Below are 25,004 nucleotides of genomic sequence, written 5' to 3'. Positions count from 1 at the left end.
ATTTTTACAGCATCAACGTTACTTGAGAGGTAGACTGTGGTAAAATAAAGTAGCTCTACATTTATTTCTTTCACCTCTGCTTGAAGAAGAGAGCTGCCATGTTTTTTGTATATGCCCAAGGAAAATATTTTCGAGTTGATGTGCAGAACTATTGAGACAGAACCTAAACTCTGACAAATGCATTCTGTATATCTTTTCAGTGAAGTCAAACAGAAATAAAACTAGAAATAAAGGAAAACAAATGGTGACTCAGTTCAGTTCTGTTTGTTTGAATAGGAGAAGAGACATAATAAATTCCTGGCGCATGATGCAGATTTCAAGAAAGGTCATATGAAAGAGAAATGTTTTCAGTGCAGTATAAGTAGTTATTGGGACAAGTCCATTCTTAAGATAGCAAAGAACAATCAAATGTGCTTGCGTGATTTGAAAAGCTGTGTGCACTTGTAACATTTACAGTGCATTTGGTGCTAACGTGGTGTTTGTTTGGAATAGTACAATTAATGGTGGCAGTAAGTTTTTCTGTTGTTTTTTAATGCATGAAAGCAGCTGAACAGATGTTCAGAATGGTATGGAATATTCCTGCTTCCCCATCCCACCATTCCTCTCACATGGAGCCATCTGGAGGGGGCTTGTGCAGGACAAGCAGCCGTCGCGCTAATAGCAAGATTAATGTCTCAGCATCTTTTGTTGATACTTTAAACTGGGCACTGTTTGTTCAAGGGGAAAGCAAGAATGTGAGTTGTCGTCATTGTGTGTGTGGTTAATTATCCACGTGCATATGGAGAGAAGATGAGTAATTGTGCTTTCTGCTGAACAATAAAATACATTTATGGTGGCCATTCCAGGCTTGGACCCACACAGGCACAGTTCAACTTTTTTTCCATGACGGTGATGTGACTGACCACCTTTTACCCTTGAGCACAGTGTGAGTTGTTACATCAGATTTAAATTTACCTGTTTAGGTTCAGCAAAGGCTTCTGTCTTTGTTTTCCCAGAGTGTTCCAGTCCATGCTCTTGGTATGGTATTTTTTTCAGCCCAGTGTTGTTAGTGGTGTGCTTTTTGTTTTTATTTTTTTCTCCAGCAACAAGTATAGCTGGTAGATGCCTCCCAGTTTAATTAGCTTGATTTCTTGAGTGCCATTACTTTATCTGGGAGAGAGAGATCAGTGTTTTGATGTAATGAACAGGGTTTGGGTTAGGAAAAGAACAGCTGATGAGAGGCTCTAGTCAAGTGTGAAGGTGTCCTGGATCATCTGTTTTGTGATACAGGATGAGTACAAAGGAGTGAGTGGAACTGATACTGGCAGGGTGATTGAATTCAGGACAGCCAGCTATTGTATTGTGCAATCTGTGAACCTCTGTTAAATTTCAGATATGCAGTTTTCCCCCCTAAATAGTTATCTTAGTAGCACTGACACATTTTTATCTCCCTTGCTAAGCTCAATGAATGAGAATCTTATTTCAAAACTTACAAAATGGTTTCAGTGGGGCTGCCTTGGTTTTCTTTCATTGCTTTGTGTTCCATTTTGTGAAAAGAATTTCAAAGAATGGGAACCCAATATTATACTGAAGAATGCAACTTGGATTGAGGTGTTTAAAGCCTGAAACTCCTCCTACCCTAATTGTAGTAAGCTGCTGTAAGTGAGAATGTGAATCGTAAGGAGGAGACAGACGAAAATTATTTCAGATGGCTTTTGGGGAAAGATGACCCATGGGGAAAGGAGGAAGGGTTAAAACAAGCTGAGAAATATTTTATAATCAATTGATTTGGATGATAAGTAGTACAAGAAAAAAATATATTCTTTAGATAATGTCCTAATTGAACTAGTAAAGAGCTGTAGTGGAATTTTGCAGAAACGAAGATAAAAATTCAGTAACCTCAGTTATGCTGATGATTGTCTGTTTGCTTGCTTAATTTATAGAGAGCATGAAATATCTTTATTTCTTTAACATTGGTTAGGCTACTTAAAGGATCATATACATCTCGTACTTACTTTGGAGTAGAAGATGGAACTTTATCACAGTCTCTATCAAAATGACACAGAGCATTGTGATGGAGATAAGTTAGTGTTGGGATTGTAGTTTTGGAATGTTTTCTTTCCATTCAAAAGGAAGAATTTAAAGTAGTAACATCTCTCAGTCTTGTTCTTTGTGCCATGTTTCCTAGATAATGGACTGTAGAGTTTTATTAAGGAAACAAAATTGTTTGGGGAATCTCAGTGCTAATTTCATCAACACTACCAGGTTGGTGTGACAAGAAGATCAGAAGTGGTGGTCTGATGCTGGGAAGACCAGAAATTCTTGTTCCAGCCTTGGATATCAATGCCTTTTTCAGGTAGATTTGGCAGCCAGAAGGAAGATTTCTGGAAATGATGTTGGTAGACAGTTGCTTGGATAATAAATTTCACCTATTCTTTTTGAGGTGGGTATTTTCTAGGCATTTGGCTTTATCTGTAATGTCTTGTCAAAAGATCTAGTTTACTAAGGGTAAGAGAAATTGTTCTTGCTCCTTAGTTACCTTAAGGAGGAAGATTCTATCAGACATTCTGTGTACTTCTGACAAATGCCTGTCAGTATCAAAATCAAGAATTTTATTAAGAATAAAGAAAACAAGAAAAAAAAACCACAAAAATCTGTGTTTACTAATAAGAAAATAATATACTTGGTCGCTTAAGTAAACTATAGAAGTAAAGCGCTTAAAGCACTTATGACTTACAATCATGGTGTTTAGTCAAAATACTTCATTTTGATTCTTTGAGACAGTAATTGCATGCTTGATGGATTTTCTACTTATTCACAGTTCTTTTAAAAACTTGGCAATTGCAGGTAATCTTATTATTCTGGGCCATTTAAACAATGGCACATGGTAATGGATGGCCATGTCTTGTACGTACTTTTGCAGCATACAAAATGCTGACTAAAAGCTTGGTTGGAATGAACTTAGTTTAAATAACAATAATAATAATAATAATAAAAAAAACACACAACCAAAACCCACATTGTTTTGTTTCTTATTAGAAAGGATAGATTAATGGCATCCAGATCGTGACCTTAAAGCTTGATTTCCCAGTTGTTGTCATCTTTTTTTGGATGAAGGAAAACACAATGGAATGTATGTAAAGGGATGTATATTCCTTTCTTTCCCTTGAGATAAGAGAACTGGAGTATATTATCCATGTAGCTCCTTCTTTGCATCTTCGGTGAAGGATGAGGGCCTTTAGAGTACAGGGAGATCTGTGCTGGTAGTGGCTGGGGGTGGGAAATCCTGAGAAGATCTGCAGATCTAGAGCTTTGGGTTCATTCGTCTTCCTGCTTTTTCCTTTCTCTTCCTGTTTAGCACACACCAGGTGGCTTTAATTACAAACCTGAACAGGAGAATGGTTAATGTTACTCCAACTGAGTGCAACTTCAATGAAAATTTAGGATGTTGAGTTGAGTGGTAGGACACTGGATATGGCAACATATAACTGTTTGTAGGCATTTGAAAAGCTGAAGTACCCCAGGCACAGAGGCAGCTTGCTTACTACGAGGCAGTGAATTTAGACTGCGTGTCTAGAGGCATAGAAGTCTACAGCACTTCTGTGTTTCTGGTGAGGTGATATTCAGTTCTAGGGTTTAGGTGCTTAAATTTAGGTGGCTGCGTAGCAGAGCTGATGGATGAGGTGTTTCATCTCGTCTTATTTTGCTTGTACCTGTCTGTTGATAGATGCAACAAATAAGTTGTCCTCTCGGCTTCTGTGGACCTTTCCTGAGGAATGTGGACACCGAATACATTCATGTAATATCAAACTCCATTGCTTTCAACAAGCTGCTTATTCAGTCCATCCCTTTCTTCTCTATGGAAAGAGAATTGTGGTGGTTCCTCTTTGTTGGTTTTTTTTTTTTTAAGGGGGTTATGAAATTTGTCAGTTCTAAAACCTAGAAGTTATATATTCAGAGAGAATTAGGGTGAATGTATGGAAAGCTCTTTTTTGAGGCAAATACATTCAGCTTTGTTATATTCTACTCGCGGGCATAAGAAAAAAACGCTCCTTTTAAGAATTAATAAAAAAAAAAAAGAATTGAACAATGTCTTTGAGAAAATAAAATAAGAAAACATTCACAAGGAAAGGGATTATATAATGAACTGGCATTTGCTTTGTACTATTAGTCAACATACAATGAACTTGAGTACTGTAAGAATCACAAAATCCAGCTCCATTTTTGTTTCATGTTTTTGATGCTGCTGGTATGTTTTTAGTGTAAATGACAGTGCCTTTTGGGGGGTGTGGAAAGGTCAAAGCAGATTCTAGGAGCAGCTGTTGGTTTGTGTTTTTGCCAGTTGGTCAAATGCTTGAAAACTCAGCTTGCTGTTTATAATAGCCACGCTCTGCTGTTGTTTAGAAAGATTGTACATTGTGTTTGTCTTCTTTCATCTTTGTTACTGTACATCTGCTTTCTGCTTGATTTTTAAATCTGACTTGCCAAGGCAATGTCAAGCTCCCTGCATGCAGTTCAACAGCTGCTGGGTGCAGGAAGGTGGTCAGAAGTGACCTGGGGGGAGGGGATGCTTTGCAAGAGCAGGAAAAGCCTAATAAGAGAAGCACCAATTCCTTAGTTATCTCTGTCTGTAGGTAGATCTTTACCTGCTTACTTCTAAGGCAGCAGCTGTTGCTAAGTGCCTTCTAATTTTAAAACACAAGGCAGTTAAGCACATTATTATGAGCAAGGGGGAAAAAAAAGGGAGAAAAAGGAAGTGAGAAAACAGAGGGAATGTATCTAATGCTAATTTTTAATGGACTGATCTAGGCTAATTCAAGTTTCTGCTGTGCTGTTCTTCTCAAATATGCATGGAAATAAAGTTAACTGCACTTGCTGTTGTCTGTAGGGTTTGAGTGGTATCTGTGCTCGGGTCAGTTTGGCCCTGTGAGATGTTATTTCTGATCAGCATCAAACAGATGGATTTAGGGAGATGTTAAGTGACATCCAACCTTATGTTTCCTTTCTCACCTGTTGACTTCTGTTCCTTTTCTTCATGTCTAGCGTTTGTGTCTCATATACTTCCTGGTGCAGCCTCAGAACTGCTTTCTGAGCCCTTCATCTCTGGTGCCAGATGCAGAGGGTGGGCTGATGCCGTGGCTCAACATGGAAGCTGATCCCTATTTTGCTTGAAGCAGAGGAGTGAATCTGTGTTCAGTGTGACTAATGGTGTGAGCACTGTGCAGACAGGCTTCTGGATCAGCTGTGTGATGCCCAGCTGAGGCTTGGTCCCATTCATCCTAGGTGCAAGTCTCTGACTGTGATATCTACTTAGCTAAAGTCAAACAGTCTTCTGTGATAGGTCCCAACATTCTGAACTGGTGTAAGTCTTGAAATTAATAACAACTCTTTGTTTTGTTTTCTGTTTGTCTGGGTTGTGAATGGGAAAAGAAGCTGTATTAAAACTGTTATAAAATCCAAATGTGGTCTGTCATGTATCTGATTCAACATGTTTAATGTAGTGCCAGATAATCAGGATGTGTTTCTCTGTTAGAAATAAACTGGGGCTGAAGAATAACCTGAGATAACAGAGGAACATGATGCTCAGTGGAACACCATTGCAGTAACAGCATTCACTGCACAACACAGATGTGGGAATCATGGACTGATACCATAGAATCATACAATGGCTTAGGCTGGAAAGGACCTTAAAGTCCATGTAGTTCCAACCCCACTCCTGTGGACCGAGTTGTCAACCACTAGATCAGGATGTCCAAAGTCCCATCCAACCCAGCCTTGAACACCTCCAAGGGGCAACCACAGCTCTTCTGGGCAACCTGAGCCAGCGCCACAGAACTCAGAGTAAAGATTTTTTTCCTACCATCTAACCTAAATCTTCCCTTTTTAAATTTAAAGCTATTCCCCTTGTCTTACTGCTATCAGACTGTGTAAGAAGTCACTCTACCTACTGTTTAAAAGCTCCCTTCCAGTACTGGGAGGTCACAGTGTAGCCTCCTCAGAGTCTTCTCTTCTCCTAGCTAAACAAGCCCAGCTTCCTCAACCTTTCTTCATAAGAGAGTCGCTCTCACCCCTCTAATCAATTTTGTGGCCCTCCTCTGAACCATCTCCCACAGTTACGCATCTTTCTTATGCTTAGAGCCCCAGGGTACAGAACTCCAGATAACTTCCGCCTCATGATGGCAGAGCTGAGTGGGATAATCCCCACCCTTACCCTGCTGTCCCTCTTTTGATGTAGCCCAGGATACTGTTGGCCTTCCTGGGCTGTAGGAGCACACTGCTGTCTCATGTCTAGTTTTCATCCGTCAGGAGCCCCAGGTCCTCTTTTGCAGGGCTGCTCTCAGTAAGTTCTTCTTTTCTTTACACATGTTATGGGTTGCCCTGAGCTGAATGCAGCATCTTTGCCCTTGGTCTTGTGAAACCTTTTTAAATTCACATGGGCTCACTTTTCAGGCCTGTTCAGGTCCCTTTGGATGGCATCCCTTCATTTTATTTTGCCAGCTGCACCAGTCAGCTCAGTGCCCTCAGCAAACTTGCTGAGGATGCACTCAATCCTGCTGTCCAAGTCATTAATAAAGGTGTTGAAGAACACCAGTCCTGAGGTGGATCCCTGGTGATACCACTCTTGACTGGTCTTTACCTGGAGCTAGAGCAGTTGACTATAACCATCCTACCAATTATTTATCTGTAGGATATTCAGGCCTTCAAATTTATATTTCTCCAATTCAGAGATAAGGATGTGGTGCGAGACCATGTCAAAGGCTTTGCACAAATCCAAGTAGATGGTTTCAGTTGGTCTGTCAAATAATTAGATCTGGAAGTTATACTGAATGGACTCCAGGAATCTCCTGGATTTGCTTTAGCCTGCCATGTTGTTTTCCTGGCAGAAACCCAGGTGTTTGTAATCCCCTGTCAGGATGAGAGCCTGGGAGCATGGTGCTCCTTTTAGCTGAAGTAAGAAGACCTTGTCAGCAGTCTGTCATTGATCAGAAATCCTGTGGTAAGCCCCAACCATCAGATGTCCCGGATTGCCCTAATTTTAACCCATGAGCTCTCAACTTGATTGTTGCTGTTTCTCAAAGGCAACTTTCAAGGAACCTTTATTTAATTCCTTGAGGTATTTTTATAATGAGTGGTTTCAGTTTCTTTGGAAAATACAGCATCTTAGCCTACATAATTACGCTTAATGCATAAATTAATCAGAATGGAATAAACTTGCTGCTGTTTCTTTCAGGCACAGAGAGAAGTTCAGTTCCTTGTAACAAGCAGTCCTTGTTCTGGAAGGCTGGAAACAGCAATAGAAAATACAATTAAAGAAAACATCTTACCTCTGAAAGTCCAACTCTGCATGTTTTTCATCTGGGAATGGTTCTGTAGAACTTAGGCTAAAAAAGTGCTCATTAAAGTATTTAGCATTCTGCATTCACTAATTGGTCAGCTGATTCCTTAAATGCTTCTTATCTGTTTTTCTGTTTCCAGCATCATACTTCCCTCCACGCTGGCTAAGCCTAATGAAGTATTCAGTTCCACTAGTTTTCCCTAGTTTATACCATGTCTATGTATGTTTGTTTTTTGTCCCCTAGATGAACAACTCTAATAGCCTTTGTTCTCTCAGAAAAAATGTCTTCTCTTATCTAGCATGTGTCCAAACTGTGGCAAATACATTTTATTGCCTCATTCAGAATGTCATCCAACAATACTAATGGAAAACAATATTTCTCATTACATAGAACTTCTATTCTCACCCAGCCTGTTTCTGTTCAGGTGTTGTGCCCTTATCTGTCAGATGAGTTCATCATTTTGATAGAAAACCTGTTGTGATGAGGGTTGGTCAGCATCTGACGCAGTTATGGGGCTGCAGTGCGTGGATGACCAGTCTGTGTCCTGCTGGGCGAATGCTCTGTGCCAAGGCAGTGACCTGCTCGCTGCAGACAGCATTCATTCCTGTGAGTCCAGGGGGAACTGCCAGTTTTTAAAATGCAAATGCCTGCTGAAGCCCAATGATTCCACGAAGCACTGGCACACACTGTAGCACTGGTCTGCATAGCAGTAAATAGCATACTTCTTGCCTTGGAATTGGTGCATGTTGTCTATGTCGGCTGCGTGCTCTTGTGTTCTTGTCACATTCTGACTTGAGCACATGACTCCTTTGCCTTTATAGAAGTGGTACAGCATCTTACAAGGGGAAGACTGAAGCAAGTGCTTTAAAAGAAGGAAGGTGAAGTATGTTTTTCAGAAGAAGCTGAATGTGTGCTGAATAAATTCATAGCTCTTATTTCCACTGTTGTAAACACAATCTCTGTTTTTCTGTAAATTCCAGGTTGTAAACCATGCCTTTGGTGAAAAGAAACATTGAACCGAGGCATCTCTGCCGAGGAGCTCTACCAGAGGGAATTACTAGTGAGCTGGAATGTGTAACAAATAGTACCCTTGCTGCTATCATACGCCAGCTAAGCAGCTTGAGTAAGTATCTGCAGCTTCTTTTACGTTTCAGCTTCCTGATGAAAAACTGAACAAATGGAAGGCTCTAAAATAGCTTTTTGTAATAGCAAAACTGATTCAGGACATTGCCACCTATGTAATACAATGGTATTATGCTACTTCATTGCTTTTATGCTCTTCTGTATTTTAAATTTTTATATAGGCAGAGCCTCTCTGAGATGTTTAACTGTGAGGAAGAAACAGCCATGACAGTCAAGTAGGAGCTTTTTCTTAGATGTGAGAAATTGGTGCAAGGTATGGAACTAGCACTTGAGTAGTTCTTGGCTTGCAACTGTCCAAGATGAAGACAGCAAACTTGCGCCTCCTGGCATTAAATAACAGATCTGACTGAAATTTCAGTTTATTTAAGGTATTATTATTTCTTAGGCCCTTTGTTGTTGTTTTTTAATGTGTTTTATCAAATAATATGAATGACATTTAACATTCTGAAGGAATGGAATTTGCCATAAACAAATCTACAGGCTGCTCTGCAGTGAACAGCCTCCACACTGCACCTCTCAGCTGACACCACAGCTAGCAGTTCTAGCAGCATGTCTGGAGTGGAGTACTTGCAAGAAGAATAAGGCTTCTTAATAATGAGAAATCTGCCTTCTTCAGAAAGCATCTAACAGCCAGCAGCTGTTGTTTGTGCTGATAATTCTGGTCCTAGGAAAGAAACAATCCGTTCATCAGGTTTTTTTTCACTTTGCAGATGTAAATGGTTTGTTAAAGCCTGTGTGGTTTGACTGTGGATCCCACTAGATGGATGTTCAGTTTGTGATGATACTAAATAGCCTCTGCTTAGGGAGAGAGTACCAGATACACGTTGTGTTCTCCTTTCCAGTGGTCAGTGATTTAAGGATTTTCTGAGCTGGAGGTTTATCTGAATCATCCTATGTAGCAAGCTTTTGTAAACCTATCTATCATCTCTGGAATTGTTCAGATGTGCTCAAATAGAATTGTGCATTTTTCATGCACAATGACCTGTGGCAAAATGTCCCACGATAGAAATTGTTCCCTTTCTTCCTTTTGATACTTCTGAAACATAATAGAAAGTGGTTACCTTCCATGTTTTTCTGTTATTAGCTGTGATTTTTAAGTCATTATTATCCTCCAGGTGATATGTTGTGAGTTGGAGTGTCCTGTACTGTTAACATTTCTTTTGGAGTGAGATCGTCTTGTAATTTAGTTTATTTCTGTCTGGGAGATTGAAGTTAGAGGAGTTTTTTAAATGTGAAGTTGCGTTGTAATCCAAACAGTGTCACAGTGACTTTCTGCCGTTAACTCCCTGAAAGTTTAAGGAATGCTGTTTTTTGACTGCTGATGGACTTTTGAGTTGACATTTTCAGGGGAGTATCTAAGTGGTTGTCAAATATTTGGTTGTTTTTAAGCAGTAGCTGCTAATGTACAGCTTAAAGGTATTTACAGTTAATGTGTATTTGCGTTTACTATCATTACCTTCAATTGCTGTTTCGTTTGGCCGTTGCTCTGTTTGGAGTTTCAGAAAGTGGAGAAGAACAGTTGATGTTTCCTGATGACATTCAGGGGTATCTGACCTCATTTTGGAGTTATACAGTGATTGCCAGAATGTGGGTAATAGTTCCTTAGCATCTCTGCCTTGTTGAATCTTGCTCAGAATGTCTAGCTTTCACTTCTCCAGGTACAGTATTGGGGCTAATTCATCTGTTGTCGTGTGTATTCACATCCTCTTGGGACTGCTGCTGAGGAACTAGCTGAGAAACTATTTGTCCGCTGCTTAGCAGGTTTCTCAAGTCATCAGAAGTCCCTCCAGATAGCCCTGAGGTACTTTATTAGGGTCCAGTTAAAGATCTATGTGAATAAGTGATGCGTCACTTGTTTGAACAGATGAATGTGATTTTTAATGAGTGAGGTCTTACAACCAGGTTTATCCACAGTCTAACAGGAAAATCCATCATGTTTGCAGAGCATTTTTTTTCAGGCAACACTGGGTTTGTGGGCTTTTTTTGCCTGTTTCAAGCCAACTGGGAGCAAGGAAATGATCGTAGAAAAATATTGTGCTGGAGCTAATGTAGTGTGTCTTGCTGACAGTATCAGAGCTTTTGGGTATTCCCAGATCATGAAGCATGGAGAGAGCAAGTGCAAGTCCATCTTGCAGTCATACTGTGTTTTAATGTTTCACTGTAAGCTCGCTATAGATTCTACAAACTGGCAGATCTGAGCTGTTGCTTACAAATTTGGCTTGCTTCTGCTCTTTTCAGGAGACATGAACAAGCTCTTATCCAAAGGGAATGTGATCTCAATGGAACTTTTTTTTCTATTATGACTTCAGATTTGGGTTTGTTTGCAGCCAGCTGGCTTGGAGCACAGGCAGAATAAGCAGAGTTTTATGTGAAACTGCGCTCCTTACATAAGGCAAAAGCTTGACTAGGGGATTCACCTCCATTTGGAGGAAGAGAATCTACCGTGTAGGAGTACTTGTGAGGATTTGCAGCCTGTCTTTAAGAGTACGATGCTTGCTTCATAGGGTAAAACACAAAGGGAAGACCTTGAAGAAACACCATCCGCTCTGTAACTTTTGGCACTGGAGTTTGGACTGATGGCAGCAGGGCTCTTGCCAATTAAAAAAACTGGTCTCTGCAGCAGGATCTGTTGCATTGTGGTTTTGTTACTGACTTAAGGTTACGTGTAAAAAATAATGGCACCTGATTACTTTTGAAGACTTAAGTATTAAAGCCATAAATATACTTCTGTATCGAACACTTCCTAATTAGATCTTATCCTGTACATTAACATACTTGCTAAGTTGGCATTATGACTACTTGACTTTCCTTTCTTTGAGTCTTTAAATATTTCCTGTTTCTTTATCTTTGACTTCTCTATTGATTCATATACTGCCTGTGAGGCTGAAATTTTATTTCTAGACCATGTTTGGGTACTGATCAAATTTTCACTTGCTTTAGAGTGGCAAGTGGGTTTGTTTGTTTGTTTGTTTGTTTTGTTTTTAATTAGTCACTATTAAAAGTATATTCACAACCAAACTTTGACTTACTTTGTCTACTGACAAGATAACAGACAAGCATGCATCTGTGTGACCTTTCTAGCGATGATGTCTTTGATCTCAACATATTAATGTAAACTAGCATACACTGAAATGTATTGATGTTTTGATCTCAGAATGCTGGTGGATGAAGAATGTAAGACTTGCTTTGTTTAGTTGAAGGGATGAAAAAAGCCCAAGTGGAACTGAATCTGGCCAGGATACAAAGGGTAACAACACATAGGGAAAATGTGGGCCCCTTCCTGAATGAAATGGGAGACCTGGTGTTACATAGGGCAGTGGAGTGGCTGAGGTACTGAATTCCTTATTTGCTTCTGTCTTTAGCTGCAAGTCTGGCCTTCAGGACAGAGACCAGGTCTCAGAGACCAGGAGGAAAGGCTGGAGCAAGGAGAGTATAACTTTTGCTGTAGGAGGATTGGGCCACAGAATTCTTGAGCAAACTGGACTTTCAGCAGTCTATGGGCTCTGATACAGTGCACTCATAGGTTCTGAGGGAGCTGGATGACTTGATCACAAAGCCATTCTCTGTAATGTTTGGAGTTGTGGCAACTAGGAGGTGTGTGCATCTGGAGGAAAGCAAGTATCTGGCCTGTTTTCAACGAGGCAAGAAGGAGGAGCCATGAACCTACAAACTGCTAAGAGGGCCGATGGTGTTTTAGCTGCATTAGGCAAAGCATGTCCAGCAGCTTGAGGGAGGTGATCCTTCCCCTCTTCTCAGCCCTGGTGAGGCTGTACCTGGTGTTCTGGGTCCAGTTCTGAATACTCCCAGTACAAGAGAGCCATGAACATACTGGAGAGAGCCCAACATAAGGTCATGAAGACACAGAAGTGACTGGAGCACTTCTGCTATGTGAGGGACTAACAGAGCATAGAAGTCTTGAGATACTGGATACAGAAATAGTTGGGGGAATTATAACCTAATGGCAACAGTGTCTTTGTAGAGTAGAAGAGGGGACTGAGACGTAAGTAGGTGCAGTACTGTCAGTTTAGTGGGCAGGTGGAATCTGAAATTTGTAGAGGAATTTCTTGTGCAGAGGGAATATTAAAAATGGAGCTGAGAGAATGGCTGGGGCAGGAGGTGAATGAAATGGATGAGGGTGTCTGGCACTTTGGGAGAAGAAAGGTCTAGGGAGGGGATGGGCAAACACAAGGTCGGTTTTGTCATGTGGCACTTGTATCCACTGTAGCACATTTAATTAAGATGGGATTTATGGCTACAGATCTAGACTGCTATATGATCTATGCTGTTATAGTGGTTAAGAACACATGACAGCTGAAAGGGAGGCTGAAAAGACTGTAGATTCCCCTTTTGTACTCTGTCCAGTTCAGACAAGCCATGCTCAATGTGGGCACTGTCATCTCAGTCTCACAGAAGGCTTCAGTGACAGAGTAACATGGAGGGTAAGTGTAAAGCTGAGCAAACCATATTGTTTGAGAAACCTGCTTCAGTTTGCTTCACTTTGCCTTTGTTTTAACATTGGCTTATGCTTGTGTCTCTAATTAAATAATTGTTAATGATTATAGGTTACTAGATCCTAGTATTCCAGATGTACTTCAGCAGCTTTTAGAGCAATAATTTTAAGTCATCTTTTTCGTTGTGGAGGCAGGTTTTAATGAGCAGCCTTATGACACTTGGCAGTCTGCGTGCATTTTTTTGTGTGTGTACGTGGGATTTGTTGGTTGGGTTTTTTTTTTCTGTTATTTTAAGCAGATGGCCAAGCTGGATGTCCAGAATAGACTTCACACAACATTTAGCATGTTTGGAGACTTTGTCCAAATCTATTGCCCAAAACTTTGCTAAATGAAAAACTATGCTGTTACAATCTTGCAGATAGTGTTGTATTATAACTACACGATATTGAAGCCATTTGTCTTGTATTTTGTACCTCTCTAGCAAAGAGATTTCCTTGCCTCTTTTCCTATACAGGTAAACATGCTGAAGACATATTTGGTGAATTGTTTAATGAGGCTAACAGCTTCTACATCAGAGCAAATTCCCTTCAAGACAGAATCGATCGCCTTGCTGTCAAAGTCACCCAGCTGGATTCAACGGTAGAAGAAGGTAGGTAATTGCATGAAGGCGTTGAGCCAGGAGTGATGTTGACAAGGCCACTGTATTTAATTACACAACAGTCTCTCTCTTTTCAAAGTAATCTTGAACCAATATTTCATCTTGACTTTTCCCGGTTTGCACTACTAAGAAAACTTGTTAGAAGAGCAAGGGGAAAAAAAAATGTCTTAGGTCATATAACTGTCTTCATTTTTGACTTAGTATTACTTGATGAAACGCCTAAAGTAATGGAACTATTAAGCTGCATTTGTCATGAGGAGAACTTTAGTCCATGAATAAAAAAAAAATTGTGAGTAAGTCTAAGCCTCACTGGAAATAAATGAGTGCATTTGGAAAAGTTCAGGGCTGTAGATCTGTTCGTTTCAGGATGGAGTGGTAACAAACTGTTTTACTGGAGTGGGTTCAGGATCACTGGCTACAGTTACCAAAGATCTTAAAGCACTTCTTAAGCATGTCTGCTTTGCCTAGCTCTCTAGGAGGTCATAGTCATTTAAAACAGCAGTTCTGCTGCTGTGTCCTCACTTGCTGAAACATTTGGTTATTAACATCATAAATCACAGGATCATGGAATCTTCAGAGTTGGAAGGGACCTTTAAAGGTCATCTAGTCCAACTCCCCGCCAGGGAACAGGGGCAGTGCAGCTCAATCAGACAGTTCAGAGCCTGGTTCAACCTTGTCTGAAATGTCTGCAAGGAATGGGGCAGCTACCATCTCTCTGGGCAACGTGTTCCAAAAGTTATGAAATATTAAAACATATATACACAGTAACATCATACATAAACAGTGAAGATGAAGAATTTGAGTCATCTCATTACATTGTTTGAAAGTACTTCCTTCATCAAAGTGAGCAGAACATGCTTGTATCTGGGCCTGAAAGCTCTAATATGTGTGTTTGCTTTCATGTTCGGTTACCTGTCTGAGCCAGCCACTGCGTGTATGTCTTGCTTGAATCACTTCTTCTGTTTTCCCGAAAATTAAAATTTCTGACATAATAAAATGTGAAATCCTTTAACATTTATTAATCCTTTTACATTTATTATACACTTATTAATGGATGCTGCTTTAAATACATTTAATATTACTCATTATAAAGCTTATATGTTCTATTTAATGTTACTGTTAATGCTAATGTTAAATGGTGCCATTAATATTGAATACTATAATATTTAGCTTTCCATTGCTAGCTGGCTGGAAATTATTGCATGATGCATATTGTTTATGTTTTGAAAAACATTAACTGGAAGTGAGGTTATGAGCTACATGGGAATGTAAGCTCTGCTCTTATTGAGCCATTAGTCAGCTTAGATTTTGAGGCATGTCGTGGTGGTAATATGAGCAAACTAGATGAGCAAAATATATGAGCAAAATATTTGTAGAGTGAATTCATTCCACATTGAGATGGGTTATGCCAGACTGCATGACTTTCAAGTACATTATTTTTGGAAATGCTGTTTTTGTGTGTGTGTATGTGTGTGGTTTTGCTTCCTTTTTCTAAGGTCTCATTTGTATTGCAGGATACCTTCTTGTTAGTTTCCAGAGTTCTGAGAGTTATTGAAAGGAGTGTTGAAAGAGGTTGAAAAGTGAATGGACTGAGATTATAATCAGATCTTATTTTAAATTGTCTTCAGTTTATGCTTTTGCTGTCACCTTCATGGTAATAAGCTGCATGCAGATGAATATGCATTTTGTTATATACAATAAATTTTAGAAATAATATCATTGTAAATAAGCCAGTGAAGACTTCAGTTCTCTGTCTGACAGTCAAACACAGCACTCTCCCCACCCAACGTCAGGTTGCCTAAGAATAGAAGATAAGGTAGCTTACTGTCACGTTTAAATTGTGATTGGCATTATCTGGAGCTTTTCAGCAAAGGACACTCCATCTCAGAGAAATATATATTAAGCACAAAAGAAAGCATAGCTAGACTGACAGGGCTGTGTACCAGCAAAGATGCAATAAAAGTATGTTATTGGAATGCACAAACCTATTTCTCTCTGTAGTGAGATGATGAAGACTTAAGATTGAAAGACATTATTGGTTGTATGGGAACACAGGGAATTGAAAGATAGTAGAAGTCGTTGAATGCTCTCACAGGAATTCCAGAGGTTGTAATTGAATCATTAGAGTGGGATTGAATGCTGATGGATAGCAGATGTAATTATAAACCTTGCTGTGACAGAGGAATATCAAACTTTGTGTTCCATGGCTGAAGCCCAGCTTTCTGCTATATGAAATCCAGGCTGAACCCTGCAAAAAAGGGGCAATCATTGCACATCTACATATGACAGGATTACTTCATCTACTTCCAAGACATACGGTTCATGTTCCTGTTATTTCAAGTGAACTTCTGGACCAAGTGGGATGTAAATTTGATCTGTTACATCAGTTCTTACATGCCTGTATACATATATATTGTGATTGCTCCTGGAAAGTACAGACAAATCTTTCTGTTTTCCTTACGTGTTTTCTCTACAGATACTTTTAAAGAGTTCACATAAAATGAATTTTCACTTAATTTCAGATTTATGTTAAATGTGCTTTTGTTTTTAACAGTATCACTACAGGACATCAACATGAAAAAGGCATTCAAGAGTTCAACAATTCAAGATCAGCAGGTAGTTTCAAAGAACAGCATTCCTAACCCAGTGGCTGATATTTATAATCAGAGTGATAAACCACCTCCTCTGAATATTCTTTCACCTTACAGGTATGGAAACACTGAGTGCTTGCATTCTTCTGTTTGTATGTAGAGAGTGACTACAGTGGATGGGGAAACCTTCGTTGGTTAATGAGATTTGTTTTTGTTGAAGACTTCTCTGTTCATGAAAACAAAAATAGCTGTTACCATAGCTGTTACCATAGATTATATCTGACACAAAAATCATTGTATTTTAGCGTAACAGTGTTACGTGGCAGCATGGCATCAGAGGGCAAGTGCCATTCATCATGTAAAAAGAAAATTAATGATACAGGGAACAATTCTTTGTTTGGTTTACTTATCTAGAAATTTGGTTTTGTTGTTTTTGCTTTCCCTGTCCTCTCCCAATATGTATGTATGTATGTGTGTGCTTACACACGTTAACTCACCTGTTAATGGAATTAGCTTCACCTGTGAAGGGACAAACACATTTTTACTTCATCCTTTAACTTTTGATAGATACTGGATTACAAGATTTGTGACATCTACGTAAAGCAGGAACTGAAGCTCTGTGGTAGCTTATTTGAATATATATATTTTTTATTAGGAACGACATAAAACATTTACATTGTTGGGTTGGTTTCTATTTATTTATTATTTTGTAGTTTTTACTTGGAAGATAAAATTATTCAATTTATAGCTGGTGTACAGTGTTTTACTCACTGCTACAGACATCTGTGTTCCATATTTATGGGCATCCAGTGAGTGTTCAATCAATCAAGTGTACTGCAAAGCTGTGGTCCAGTTTGTATCAGGATAGTACTGCCAGTGAGCTTTATTGCTTTCTTCCTTTTGTATTGGGAATGCATTAGTGAAATTTACTTTATTTTAGAGTATTTTACAGCCACTGGTTTTAAATTATTTTTACTTGCTTTGGATAAGGTTTATACTACTGCAGTTTGTAGTCTGATCAAAGCTGAAGGGATGGAAGAATGGCCCCACGACTCCCTTTAGTATGTTAGATCTTAGTGATGAGGAGATCTAGCACACAGAAAGTAAGGATTTCACCACTGTAGGACCAGATAGTGTGTAAGATCTGCTCTCTATACCCTGAACCAACAATCTCAGTGATCATGTGCTGCTGCCAATTCAAACTACCAAGCCTCTATCAGCTTTGTCTCAAATCTTCCTAGAAGAGTTTGGCAGAACTCAACCCTCAGTTGGTGCCACCTTTCTAGCTCTTCTGCCATTCAGAATGATCTTGTGCTTCCTTGTTTGGATTGGACTAAATATTCCCTTTCCAGTTCTTTTGAGTCAGCTGTGTTCCATGCATAACTCAGGCTCCTCTGTCCCCTACACATCCTATTTTGGCATTGATCATCTTGTAGGACCAGGGAATTTCACACTAGCTGTCAGCTAGGAGTGGGCCTCCTGAAGGGCTGTGGATTTCACCCCATTTCCCTGAGATTCTTGGCATGAGTCAAGCCAACTGCAAGTTGCCATTGCCAGGAGTGGCACTTCATGCACTTGACTTCCTGTCATTTTATGATGTAGAGAAAATTAATTTGGATGACCTTTGAAGGTAAGGTTTGTTAGTTCAAAAATGCTGCTTTGTATTTTCTTAGCTTCTCTTCTACTGTATTTACAGAGATGATAAGAAAGATGGATTGAAGTTCTATACTGATCCTTCCTATTTTTTTGATCTTTGGAAAGAAAAAATGTTGCAAGATACTGAAGATAAACGAAAAGAAAAGAGGAGACAAAAGGTAAAAGCAGAAACATAATAAGAAATAAATACATTAAAAATTTGTGTACACTCTTCTAGATGTAAGAATTGCTGGGCCATACTTTGTTTGTGTGCATGGAAGGATTTTTCCACTTCATGAGTAACCACTCATGAAGACTCTGAGTCATTTCTGTTTTTATAGTTCATAATGCCTGTTTTAAGTTGGCAAATTGAATGTTAGGAGAACTGTAGTTGTCTTCCAACATGCTTTCTTTAATCGTTTGCCAGTAACTGGTTATTAATACTCAGTGAAATAGTCCTGTAGTGCTTTAGGAAAAAAAAGACCCTGTGATTTAGGGGGGAAAAATGAATTAGAAATTGCGGTGTCATTTTCTTAGTTCTTTATCCAGCTGCATCATCTCCTGTAACAAAACATGGGCTTATTCAGAAGTATATACTCTGTTTTTACCAGTTCCTTGGTAGTAACCCTTCACTTTTCTACACATAACAAGATAGTAAAATGACAATATATGGCCTAGTCATGTGCTTTAGCACCAAGAGTAGGCCTGTTTTAGTCACAATATTGCTTTCTTCCTCAAAGTTCAAAAACAACAACAAAATGGCTTTTTCTTAGAGAAGTGTCTTCAGTCCTGGATTCCTTTCAGTAGCTTGATCGAGATGTGTATTTGAAGCAAACAAAATTTCTTCTTTTCATGGTTTTTAGCTTTGAATGAAGAGTTTTGTTACTGTGAGGGCCATAACACTACTGAGGACAGTTTCTTTTTCCTTTAAGTGTTAAGCATTGACTGCCCATCTGACAGCAGGTGCTCTTCTAGATAAGTTCAATGAGAGATAAAGGATTTGAATTAAGATGTGGCAGGTGCACAGGCTTCAGAGGAAATAGAAGGAAATTTCTTAGTTCTCAGTACACAGATATATACAAACATCATAGATATTGACATCTATATAGGAATTTAAGTATAAGTAGTTGCTTTATATCATATACCTGGATGTATGCTAGTGTGTGTGATAGCTGCTTAGAAATCTGTGTATAGAACATGACTATAGGGGAGTTTTGCTATTGTGATTTATTCCTTGTTCCTGTGGCTGGACAAAGAATCATAGAATTACTCACTTTGGAAAAGACCTTAATGATCATCAAGCCCAACCTCAGCCTAACCATAGTACCCTAACTCTAACAACCTTCTGCTAAATCATATCTCTGAGCACCACATCCAAATGGCTCTTAAACACATCCAGGGAGGTGACTCAACCACCTTCCGGAGGAGCCTATTCCAGTGTTTAACTACCGTTTCTGTAAAGAAGTGTTTCCTAATGTCCAACCTGAACTAACCCTGGTGCAACTTGAGGCTATTTCCCCTCGTCCTGTCACTTGTCACTAGTGAGAAGAGACCAGCCACGCTCTCACTGTAAGTACCTTTCAGATCCTGGAAGAGAGCAATCAGGTCCCCCTTCAGCCTCCTTTTCCCCAGACTAAACAGCCCTAGCTCCTTCAGTCTCTCCTCGTAGGGTATACTCTCCAAGCCCTTCACAAGCCTTGTTGCCTTTCTCTGGGCCTGCTCCAGTATGTCCATGTCCTTTTTGTACTGAGGTGCCCAAAACTGAACACAGTACTTGAGATAAGGCCTCACCAAAGCCGAGTATGGGGGCAGGATGACTTCCCTAGTCCTGCTTACCACACTATTCCTGGTACAAACCAGGATACCATTGGCCTTCTTGGCCACCTGGGCACACTGCTGGCTCATGTTCAGCCGCTTGTCCATCAGCACACCAAGGTCCATTTCCGTCAGGCAGATTTCCAGCCACCTCTGCTCAAGCCTGTAGGGTTTCCTGGGGTTGTTGTAACCAAAATGCAGGACCCAGTACTTGGCCCTATTGAAACTCATGCTGTTAACCTTGGCCCATTGATCCAGTCTATCCAGGTCCATCTGTAGTGCCCTTCTTCCCTCTGGCAAATCAACACTCCCACCCAGCTTGATGTCATCTGCAAATTTACACTCAATCCCCTCATCTAGATCATCAATGAAGATGTTAAATAGAAGCGGCCCCAGCACTGAGCCCTGAGGAACGCCACTTGTGACCAGCCGCTAAATGAATTTAACTCCATTGACCACAACTCTCTGGGCCTGGCCATCCAGCCAGTGCTTCACCCAGCAGAGCATACAGCCATCCAAACCATGGGCAGCTGGCTTCTCCACAAGAATGTTATGTGGGACAGTATCAAAGGCCTTACTGAAGTCCAGGTAGACCACATTGACAGGCTTACCCTCATCAACTAAGTGGGTCACCTTGTCATAGAAAGAAATCAGATTTGCCAGACAGGATCTACCATTCATAAACCCATGCTGACTGGGTCTGATCCCCTGGTTGATCTTCAATTTGTCTATAATGGTTCCTGAGATTATCCATTCCTTCCCGGACACCGAGGTGAGACTGATAGGTCTGTAGCTACCAGAATCATCTTTCTGGCCCTTTTTGAAGATGGGCGTCACATTTGCCAGCCTCCAGTCTGCTGGGACATCCCTGCTTAGCCAGGACAGCCAAAAAATGATGAAGAGTGGTTTGGCAACCACATCCACCAACTCCCTCAGCACTCTAGGGTGCAATCCATCCGGCCCCATGGACTTGTAAGCATCCAGCTTTCAGAGCAGGACCAAAACTATCCCATCATGTAGCTTTCTGACTACAACATTTTTAAACAGAACATGAAAACTTAGTTAACTACTTGAATTCAGCAGCTGCTTTAATTTATGATTCTAATTTTGGAAACAAATAATCAGATCTTCCTGTTATAGTACCAGTCAAAAGTGTTTTGTTTTGAAAGGTAGCTCAGTATAAAATAGCACTGTCCTCATTATGATAAATGATAGAATTGACTGAGAGATGGGAAACAATTATAGCAGCTTTTGTTTTCCAGTATTTTTTGTGGAAAAATAATGCATAGGGTTAATTAGAACCTTTGAGAATTTTTCCTTCTAGCCCTCTTTTCCCCCTTCAAATTTAGGGTTTTTCATTAGAGAAAGGGATAAAATATCAACTGTTAAATTTTCTGTTCTGATTTGATACTAAAAAAGGGAAAATACAAAGGCCTTCTTCAAGTTTATAACATGATACCACTTGAAAATGTTTTGATACCTTCAAAGATTTTTACAGAAGCTTTTATATCAATGACTTGCTGTCAGACTATTTTAGGCAATGCGTGTCTCACTTATTTCCACCCATGGAATGTTTTTTGTAGATTTTAATTGCCATATTACAGTCTACAAACAAGATGCAAAATACACTCTGTTCCAATCATGTGGAAGTATAGCCGTGCATCTCAGAAACATGAATTCTACCTGGAGTGCTATTTGATTTGATTGCACGTACAACGAGATCAGCTAAGAAGAAAGCAAAACAGGTGGAAATTTGCATAGAAAGATGTGACTTTGACAAGTAAAAGTCAGGGTTTTTTAGCATTCCAGAAGTCGATGTGCAAATCAGCATAGTATCTTCTGGAATCTGTGGCGGGCTACATGGTTGGGTTGAGATTTTATTCCACAGGTTGCTTGAGATTACCATTTCTTTTTCTTTGTTTGTCCCTAAATGGCTGAGGATGAATCCAGGGCATCTTCTAACTATTTCATGGTTGAAGTTATACTTGGGATCACTTAACTGAGAATTTTGCCAGCAATTTATACTTTACAGAAGCATAAAGTATAAAACCTGTTGAGAGACTGTGAGGCAAGAAATAGATTTATTGCTTAGCATATTAGTAACACTATGCAGTCCTACTACACTGACCAAATGTAGCTGGTTTTTAGCCTCAACATTTCAGGTGGTCAATGAAGATTAAGAATGCTGCACCAGAGAGTGTGTTTTCCAATACTGCATTGGTAATGTGCCTTAAATGTATGAGCAGCAGAAATTTAGTGAGGTGTTTCGTTTTCCCACCTTCAAATTTCTCAGTTCTTCTTTCAGCTTAACTGCAGAGAATTTTAGCACAGATTTCCTCTGATCTGCTCTTCCAGCTTCATTCATATGGAGTTTCATAGCTCCATTCATACAGCTTCATAGCTGTCATCTCCTTTACAAGTTTAAAATCCACAGTACACTCCCTGTTTGTTTGGTGTTTTTTGTTTGTTTTCTTGTGATTGGTATTTTTGTTTGAAGGTTGCTTTTTAAACTTTTGAGCTTTCAGTAGATCAGTGCATAAGAGTACAGTCAGTTTGGCTTTCATATAGCAGTAATCTGAATGGTGCGACTGTATACCAGTTATTAATCATTTGGTTTGCCAGAGGAAGTTTGTTCTACTTTACTATTTATTGTTCCCCAGATTTTCGTTAGGAATAATTAGTGTCAACAAAGTGCAGTTGGAAAAAGAGTATTGTAGTGAGATAACAAAGGAACAGAGAAGGAATACTCACCCGTATTCATAGATTTAGGCTCACAATTTAGGCTCCACAAAGGAGCAATCTCCATAAAGAGATCCTTCCCCAGTGTCAGTCAGCCCTTAAATGGGATCTAAGTGAGGTGCAGCCAGGTTCCACTCCTTCCAGTCACACAGCTGAACTGCCTTCACTTCTGCTCATAGGGCTGACCCAGTGCTTGCCTCAGGTGATCGATCAGTGGTTCAGTCCATGACTCAGCCGTTCCCATACAACCAGTTATCCAGATAATTATAAAACTCTAAATTTGAGGGGGGGAGAGGGTTGTCTGCTTGCATTTCATCATCATTGATGATTTGTGACAGATGTGATCCTGTAAGTTTTATAAAGTCAGGAAAATATGCTAGGCTCAACTATTTGTTTTTCTCTTTTCAGTATTTTCAGTTACAGGCTGTTATTCCTTACATAGATGCTTGAAATATCGTTTGCTAACTCTTGATGCAAATATCAAACTTGAAATTAACTTAACTCTGAAGGCTGTAATACACTTTGCCGTATGACTAAAATCACTTCCTGCCAATAGATGAACGATGTATCTGCTTGCTGGCTTAACCTACAGCATTCCTTTGTCTATCACAGCTTCAATTACACATAACTAAGAGGAAGCAACTCTTCTTAATAATGCTTAATTTTCATTAAAAAAATGTTTTTAACTGTAGTTATTTTTGAAGCCTTCATGTCCCCTCAAACTGTTTCATGCATTAGTCCCAGAACTATCGTTCATTTTTTCAGGACGTGAAAGTATTTCCACAGCGTGTAAGAACTAATAAAATCATCCTCTGCTCCTGGGACAGCGTAGAGCTGCTCTACCAGAGTTATATGAGGTTTTGTCTGCTGCTGCTATTTGTCTGCCCCACTGTTATTGAAAAAATTAAGTGTTTTAGAGATGCCTTTAGATGATAATCGAGAAATCAGTACAAGTAGTGCTTAGTACAGCTTGAGTATTTATTGCTTTAGCACACTTACAGATGGTGGTCTGGAACAACCTATCCAAGTCCAATCCAATAAAATCAAACCAAGGCTTGGGTGTATGTTGTTGTTTATTAACACACACACCTGTTTGCTGTTTTTCATTAAAACATGGTGACCTCCTAAAATTAAAAAAAAATTTAAAAAGCTATTAAATGGGTGATGATGAGTAAGCAGTCATGTAAGCACCCTTATTCATGCAGGAACTGTATTGGAATGATTATCTTCCAAGGAGTGTTGTGCGTAGTTCAAGGGGCTGACATTTACTTTAGAAACTTAAAGGAAATGGATGGTAGTGACCCTCATAGGATGGGATTATGTTTCTGTGAGGAGAAAACACGAAAGCAGATTTTCAGTTAACCTGGAAGCCCGCTTGTACTTCTCAAATACATGATGAGTCGATAACGAAAGTTAAGGAAATGAATCAGGATGAAAGATGAAAATTAAACCAAATGAAATTTTTCAGCAATCAAATGAAAAAGACAGATGTGAAGCATTTAGCGAGTGTGGGGAACAGCAGAACTTTGTATCTTTAAAATAAAGCACGATTGAACCTGTCGCCTCCAATTCCCACATTAGAAAATGTTGACGTAAGGAAATGGCATTAAAAGAGAAGGTAAAGTGTTGCATAACCTGAATATACAAGGGAGTGGTGCTAAAAAGTTTGGGGGGAAAAAACTAAAAAGAAGTCATAGGCAGGGAAAAAAAAAAAAAGAACCGAAGTGGTAATCTTTGCTTAACATGAATCAAAGGAAAAAAGTTACGCACTGCAGGGGCCAGGAATGAGCAAGTGCTGTCAAGAACATTTGATAAAGGTTTTTCTGTCGTTGTTAATGCTGGCAAATGTGGCTCAGCAGCACTGTGATACCAACATGCATGAGCAAAACAGTGATCCGAAACAATGGCAAGCAAATATTTGTTATTTTTTAGTTGCATGATGCCAAGTAAATTGTTTCAGAATTATTTAGTTGGTGCTATTTGACAGCTTTGGGAATTTCTGCTCATCTGTGAGATAACCTTTCTTTTCCTTTTTGGTGGGACTCTGACTTTCCAGCTATCCCCTGTACTTCGGAGGTTGATCCTCAAGAATAAAATGCTTGCCCATCAGCATTTTACGTCGCTCCTGTCTAAATACTATTGATTATGCTTGCATTAGTGAGAGTTTTTCTTACAGCCAAAAGATTAATACCAAATTATAAATAAATAGGTTAAAGAGGTTCCCTGTCTATGCGTTAGTATTGTAAAATGTGGATTCTTGATCTGATTAGAAATAATAATAATCCAATGTCCTCGTAAATATTGAGGAAAAGAGTTGCACGCATGTCTTTCAGTATGGATTGTTCAACCTTCCTTATTGTCATAACGAAGCACCAGTATGATTTTGTATTCAAAAGGTGGCAGAAGGAGAAGTGCCAGATTTGGGAAAGCATGGAGTCCCACTGCTGGGAGATCTGATAGATAGCTATCACTGATGTTGACTGGGCCTGAAGTGATGCTGAAAGATTTCAAAAGCTAAACCAACTGAAGTAATCAAGCTGTAATATATCACTGGCCTGAATATTACTGACACATTGCAGAGAGAATTAGTGTCATTTGATCATTTTTATACAGAATAATCAGAAGCAAGGATGAAGCGCAACTAGGAGGAACGCTG

The 25,004-nt window shown here is 39.5% G+C and overlaps 1 protein-coding gene across 6 annotated transcripts in view; it reads left to right on the top strand.

The window, feature by feature from the left end:
- WASF3 (WASP family member 3) overlaps nucleotides 1-25,004 on the top strand; it is a 70,785-nt gene that overhangs the window by 36,880 nt on the left and 8,901 nt on the right. For all 6 annotated transcript variants that reach the window (XM_072334573.1, XM_072334582.1, XM_072334537.1 and 3 more), the window contains 4 exons: nucleotides 8,297-8,439; nucleotides 13,425-13,559; nucleotides 16,123-16,276; nucleotides 17,856-17,973. In XM_072334573.1, coding sequence (XP_072190674.1) covers nucleotides 8,307-8,439; nucleotides 13,425-13,559; nucleotides 16,123-16,276; nucleotides 17,856-17,973 — 540 coding nt within the window. In that variant the 5' untranslated portion in view covers nucleotides 8,297-8,306. The remainder of the gene's footprint in view (nucleotides 1-8,296; nucleotides 8,440-13,424; nucleotides 13,560-16,122; nucleotides 16,277-17,855; nucleotides 17,974-25,004) is intronic.

The sequence above is a fragment of the Excalfactoria chinensis genome, chromosome 1, assembly GCF_039878825.1.
Source record: "Excalfactoria chinensis isolate bCotChi1 chromosome 1, bCotChi1.hap2, whole genome shotgun sequence".
NCBI classification, from domain to species: Eukaryota; Metazoa; Chordata; class Aves; order Galliformes; family Phasianidae; genus Excalfactoria; species Excalfactoria chinensis.
The sequence above is the reverse complement of the archived record's forward strand: the minus strand, read 5'-3'. Positions and strand labels throughout refer to the sequence as shown.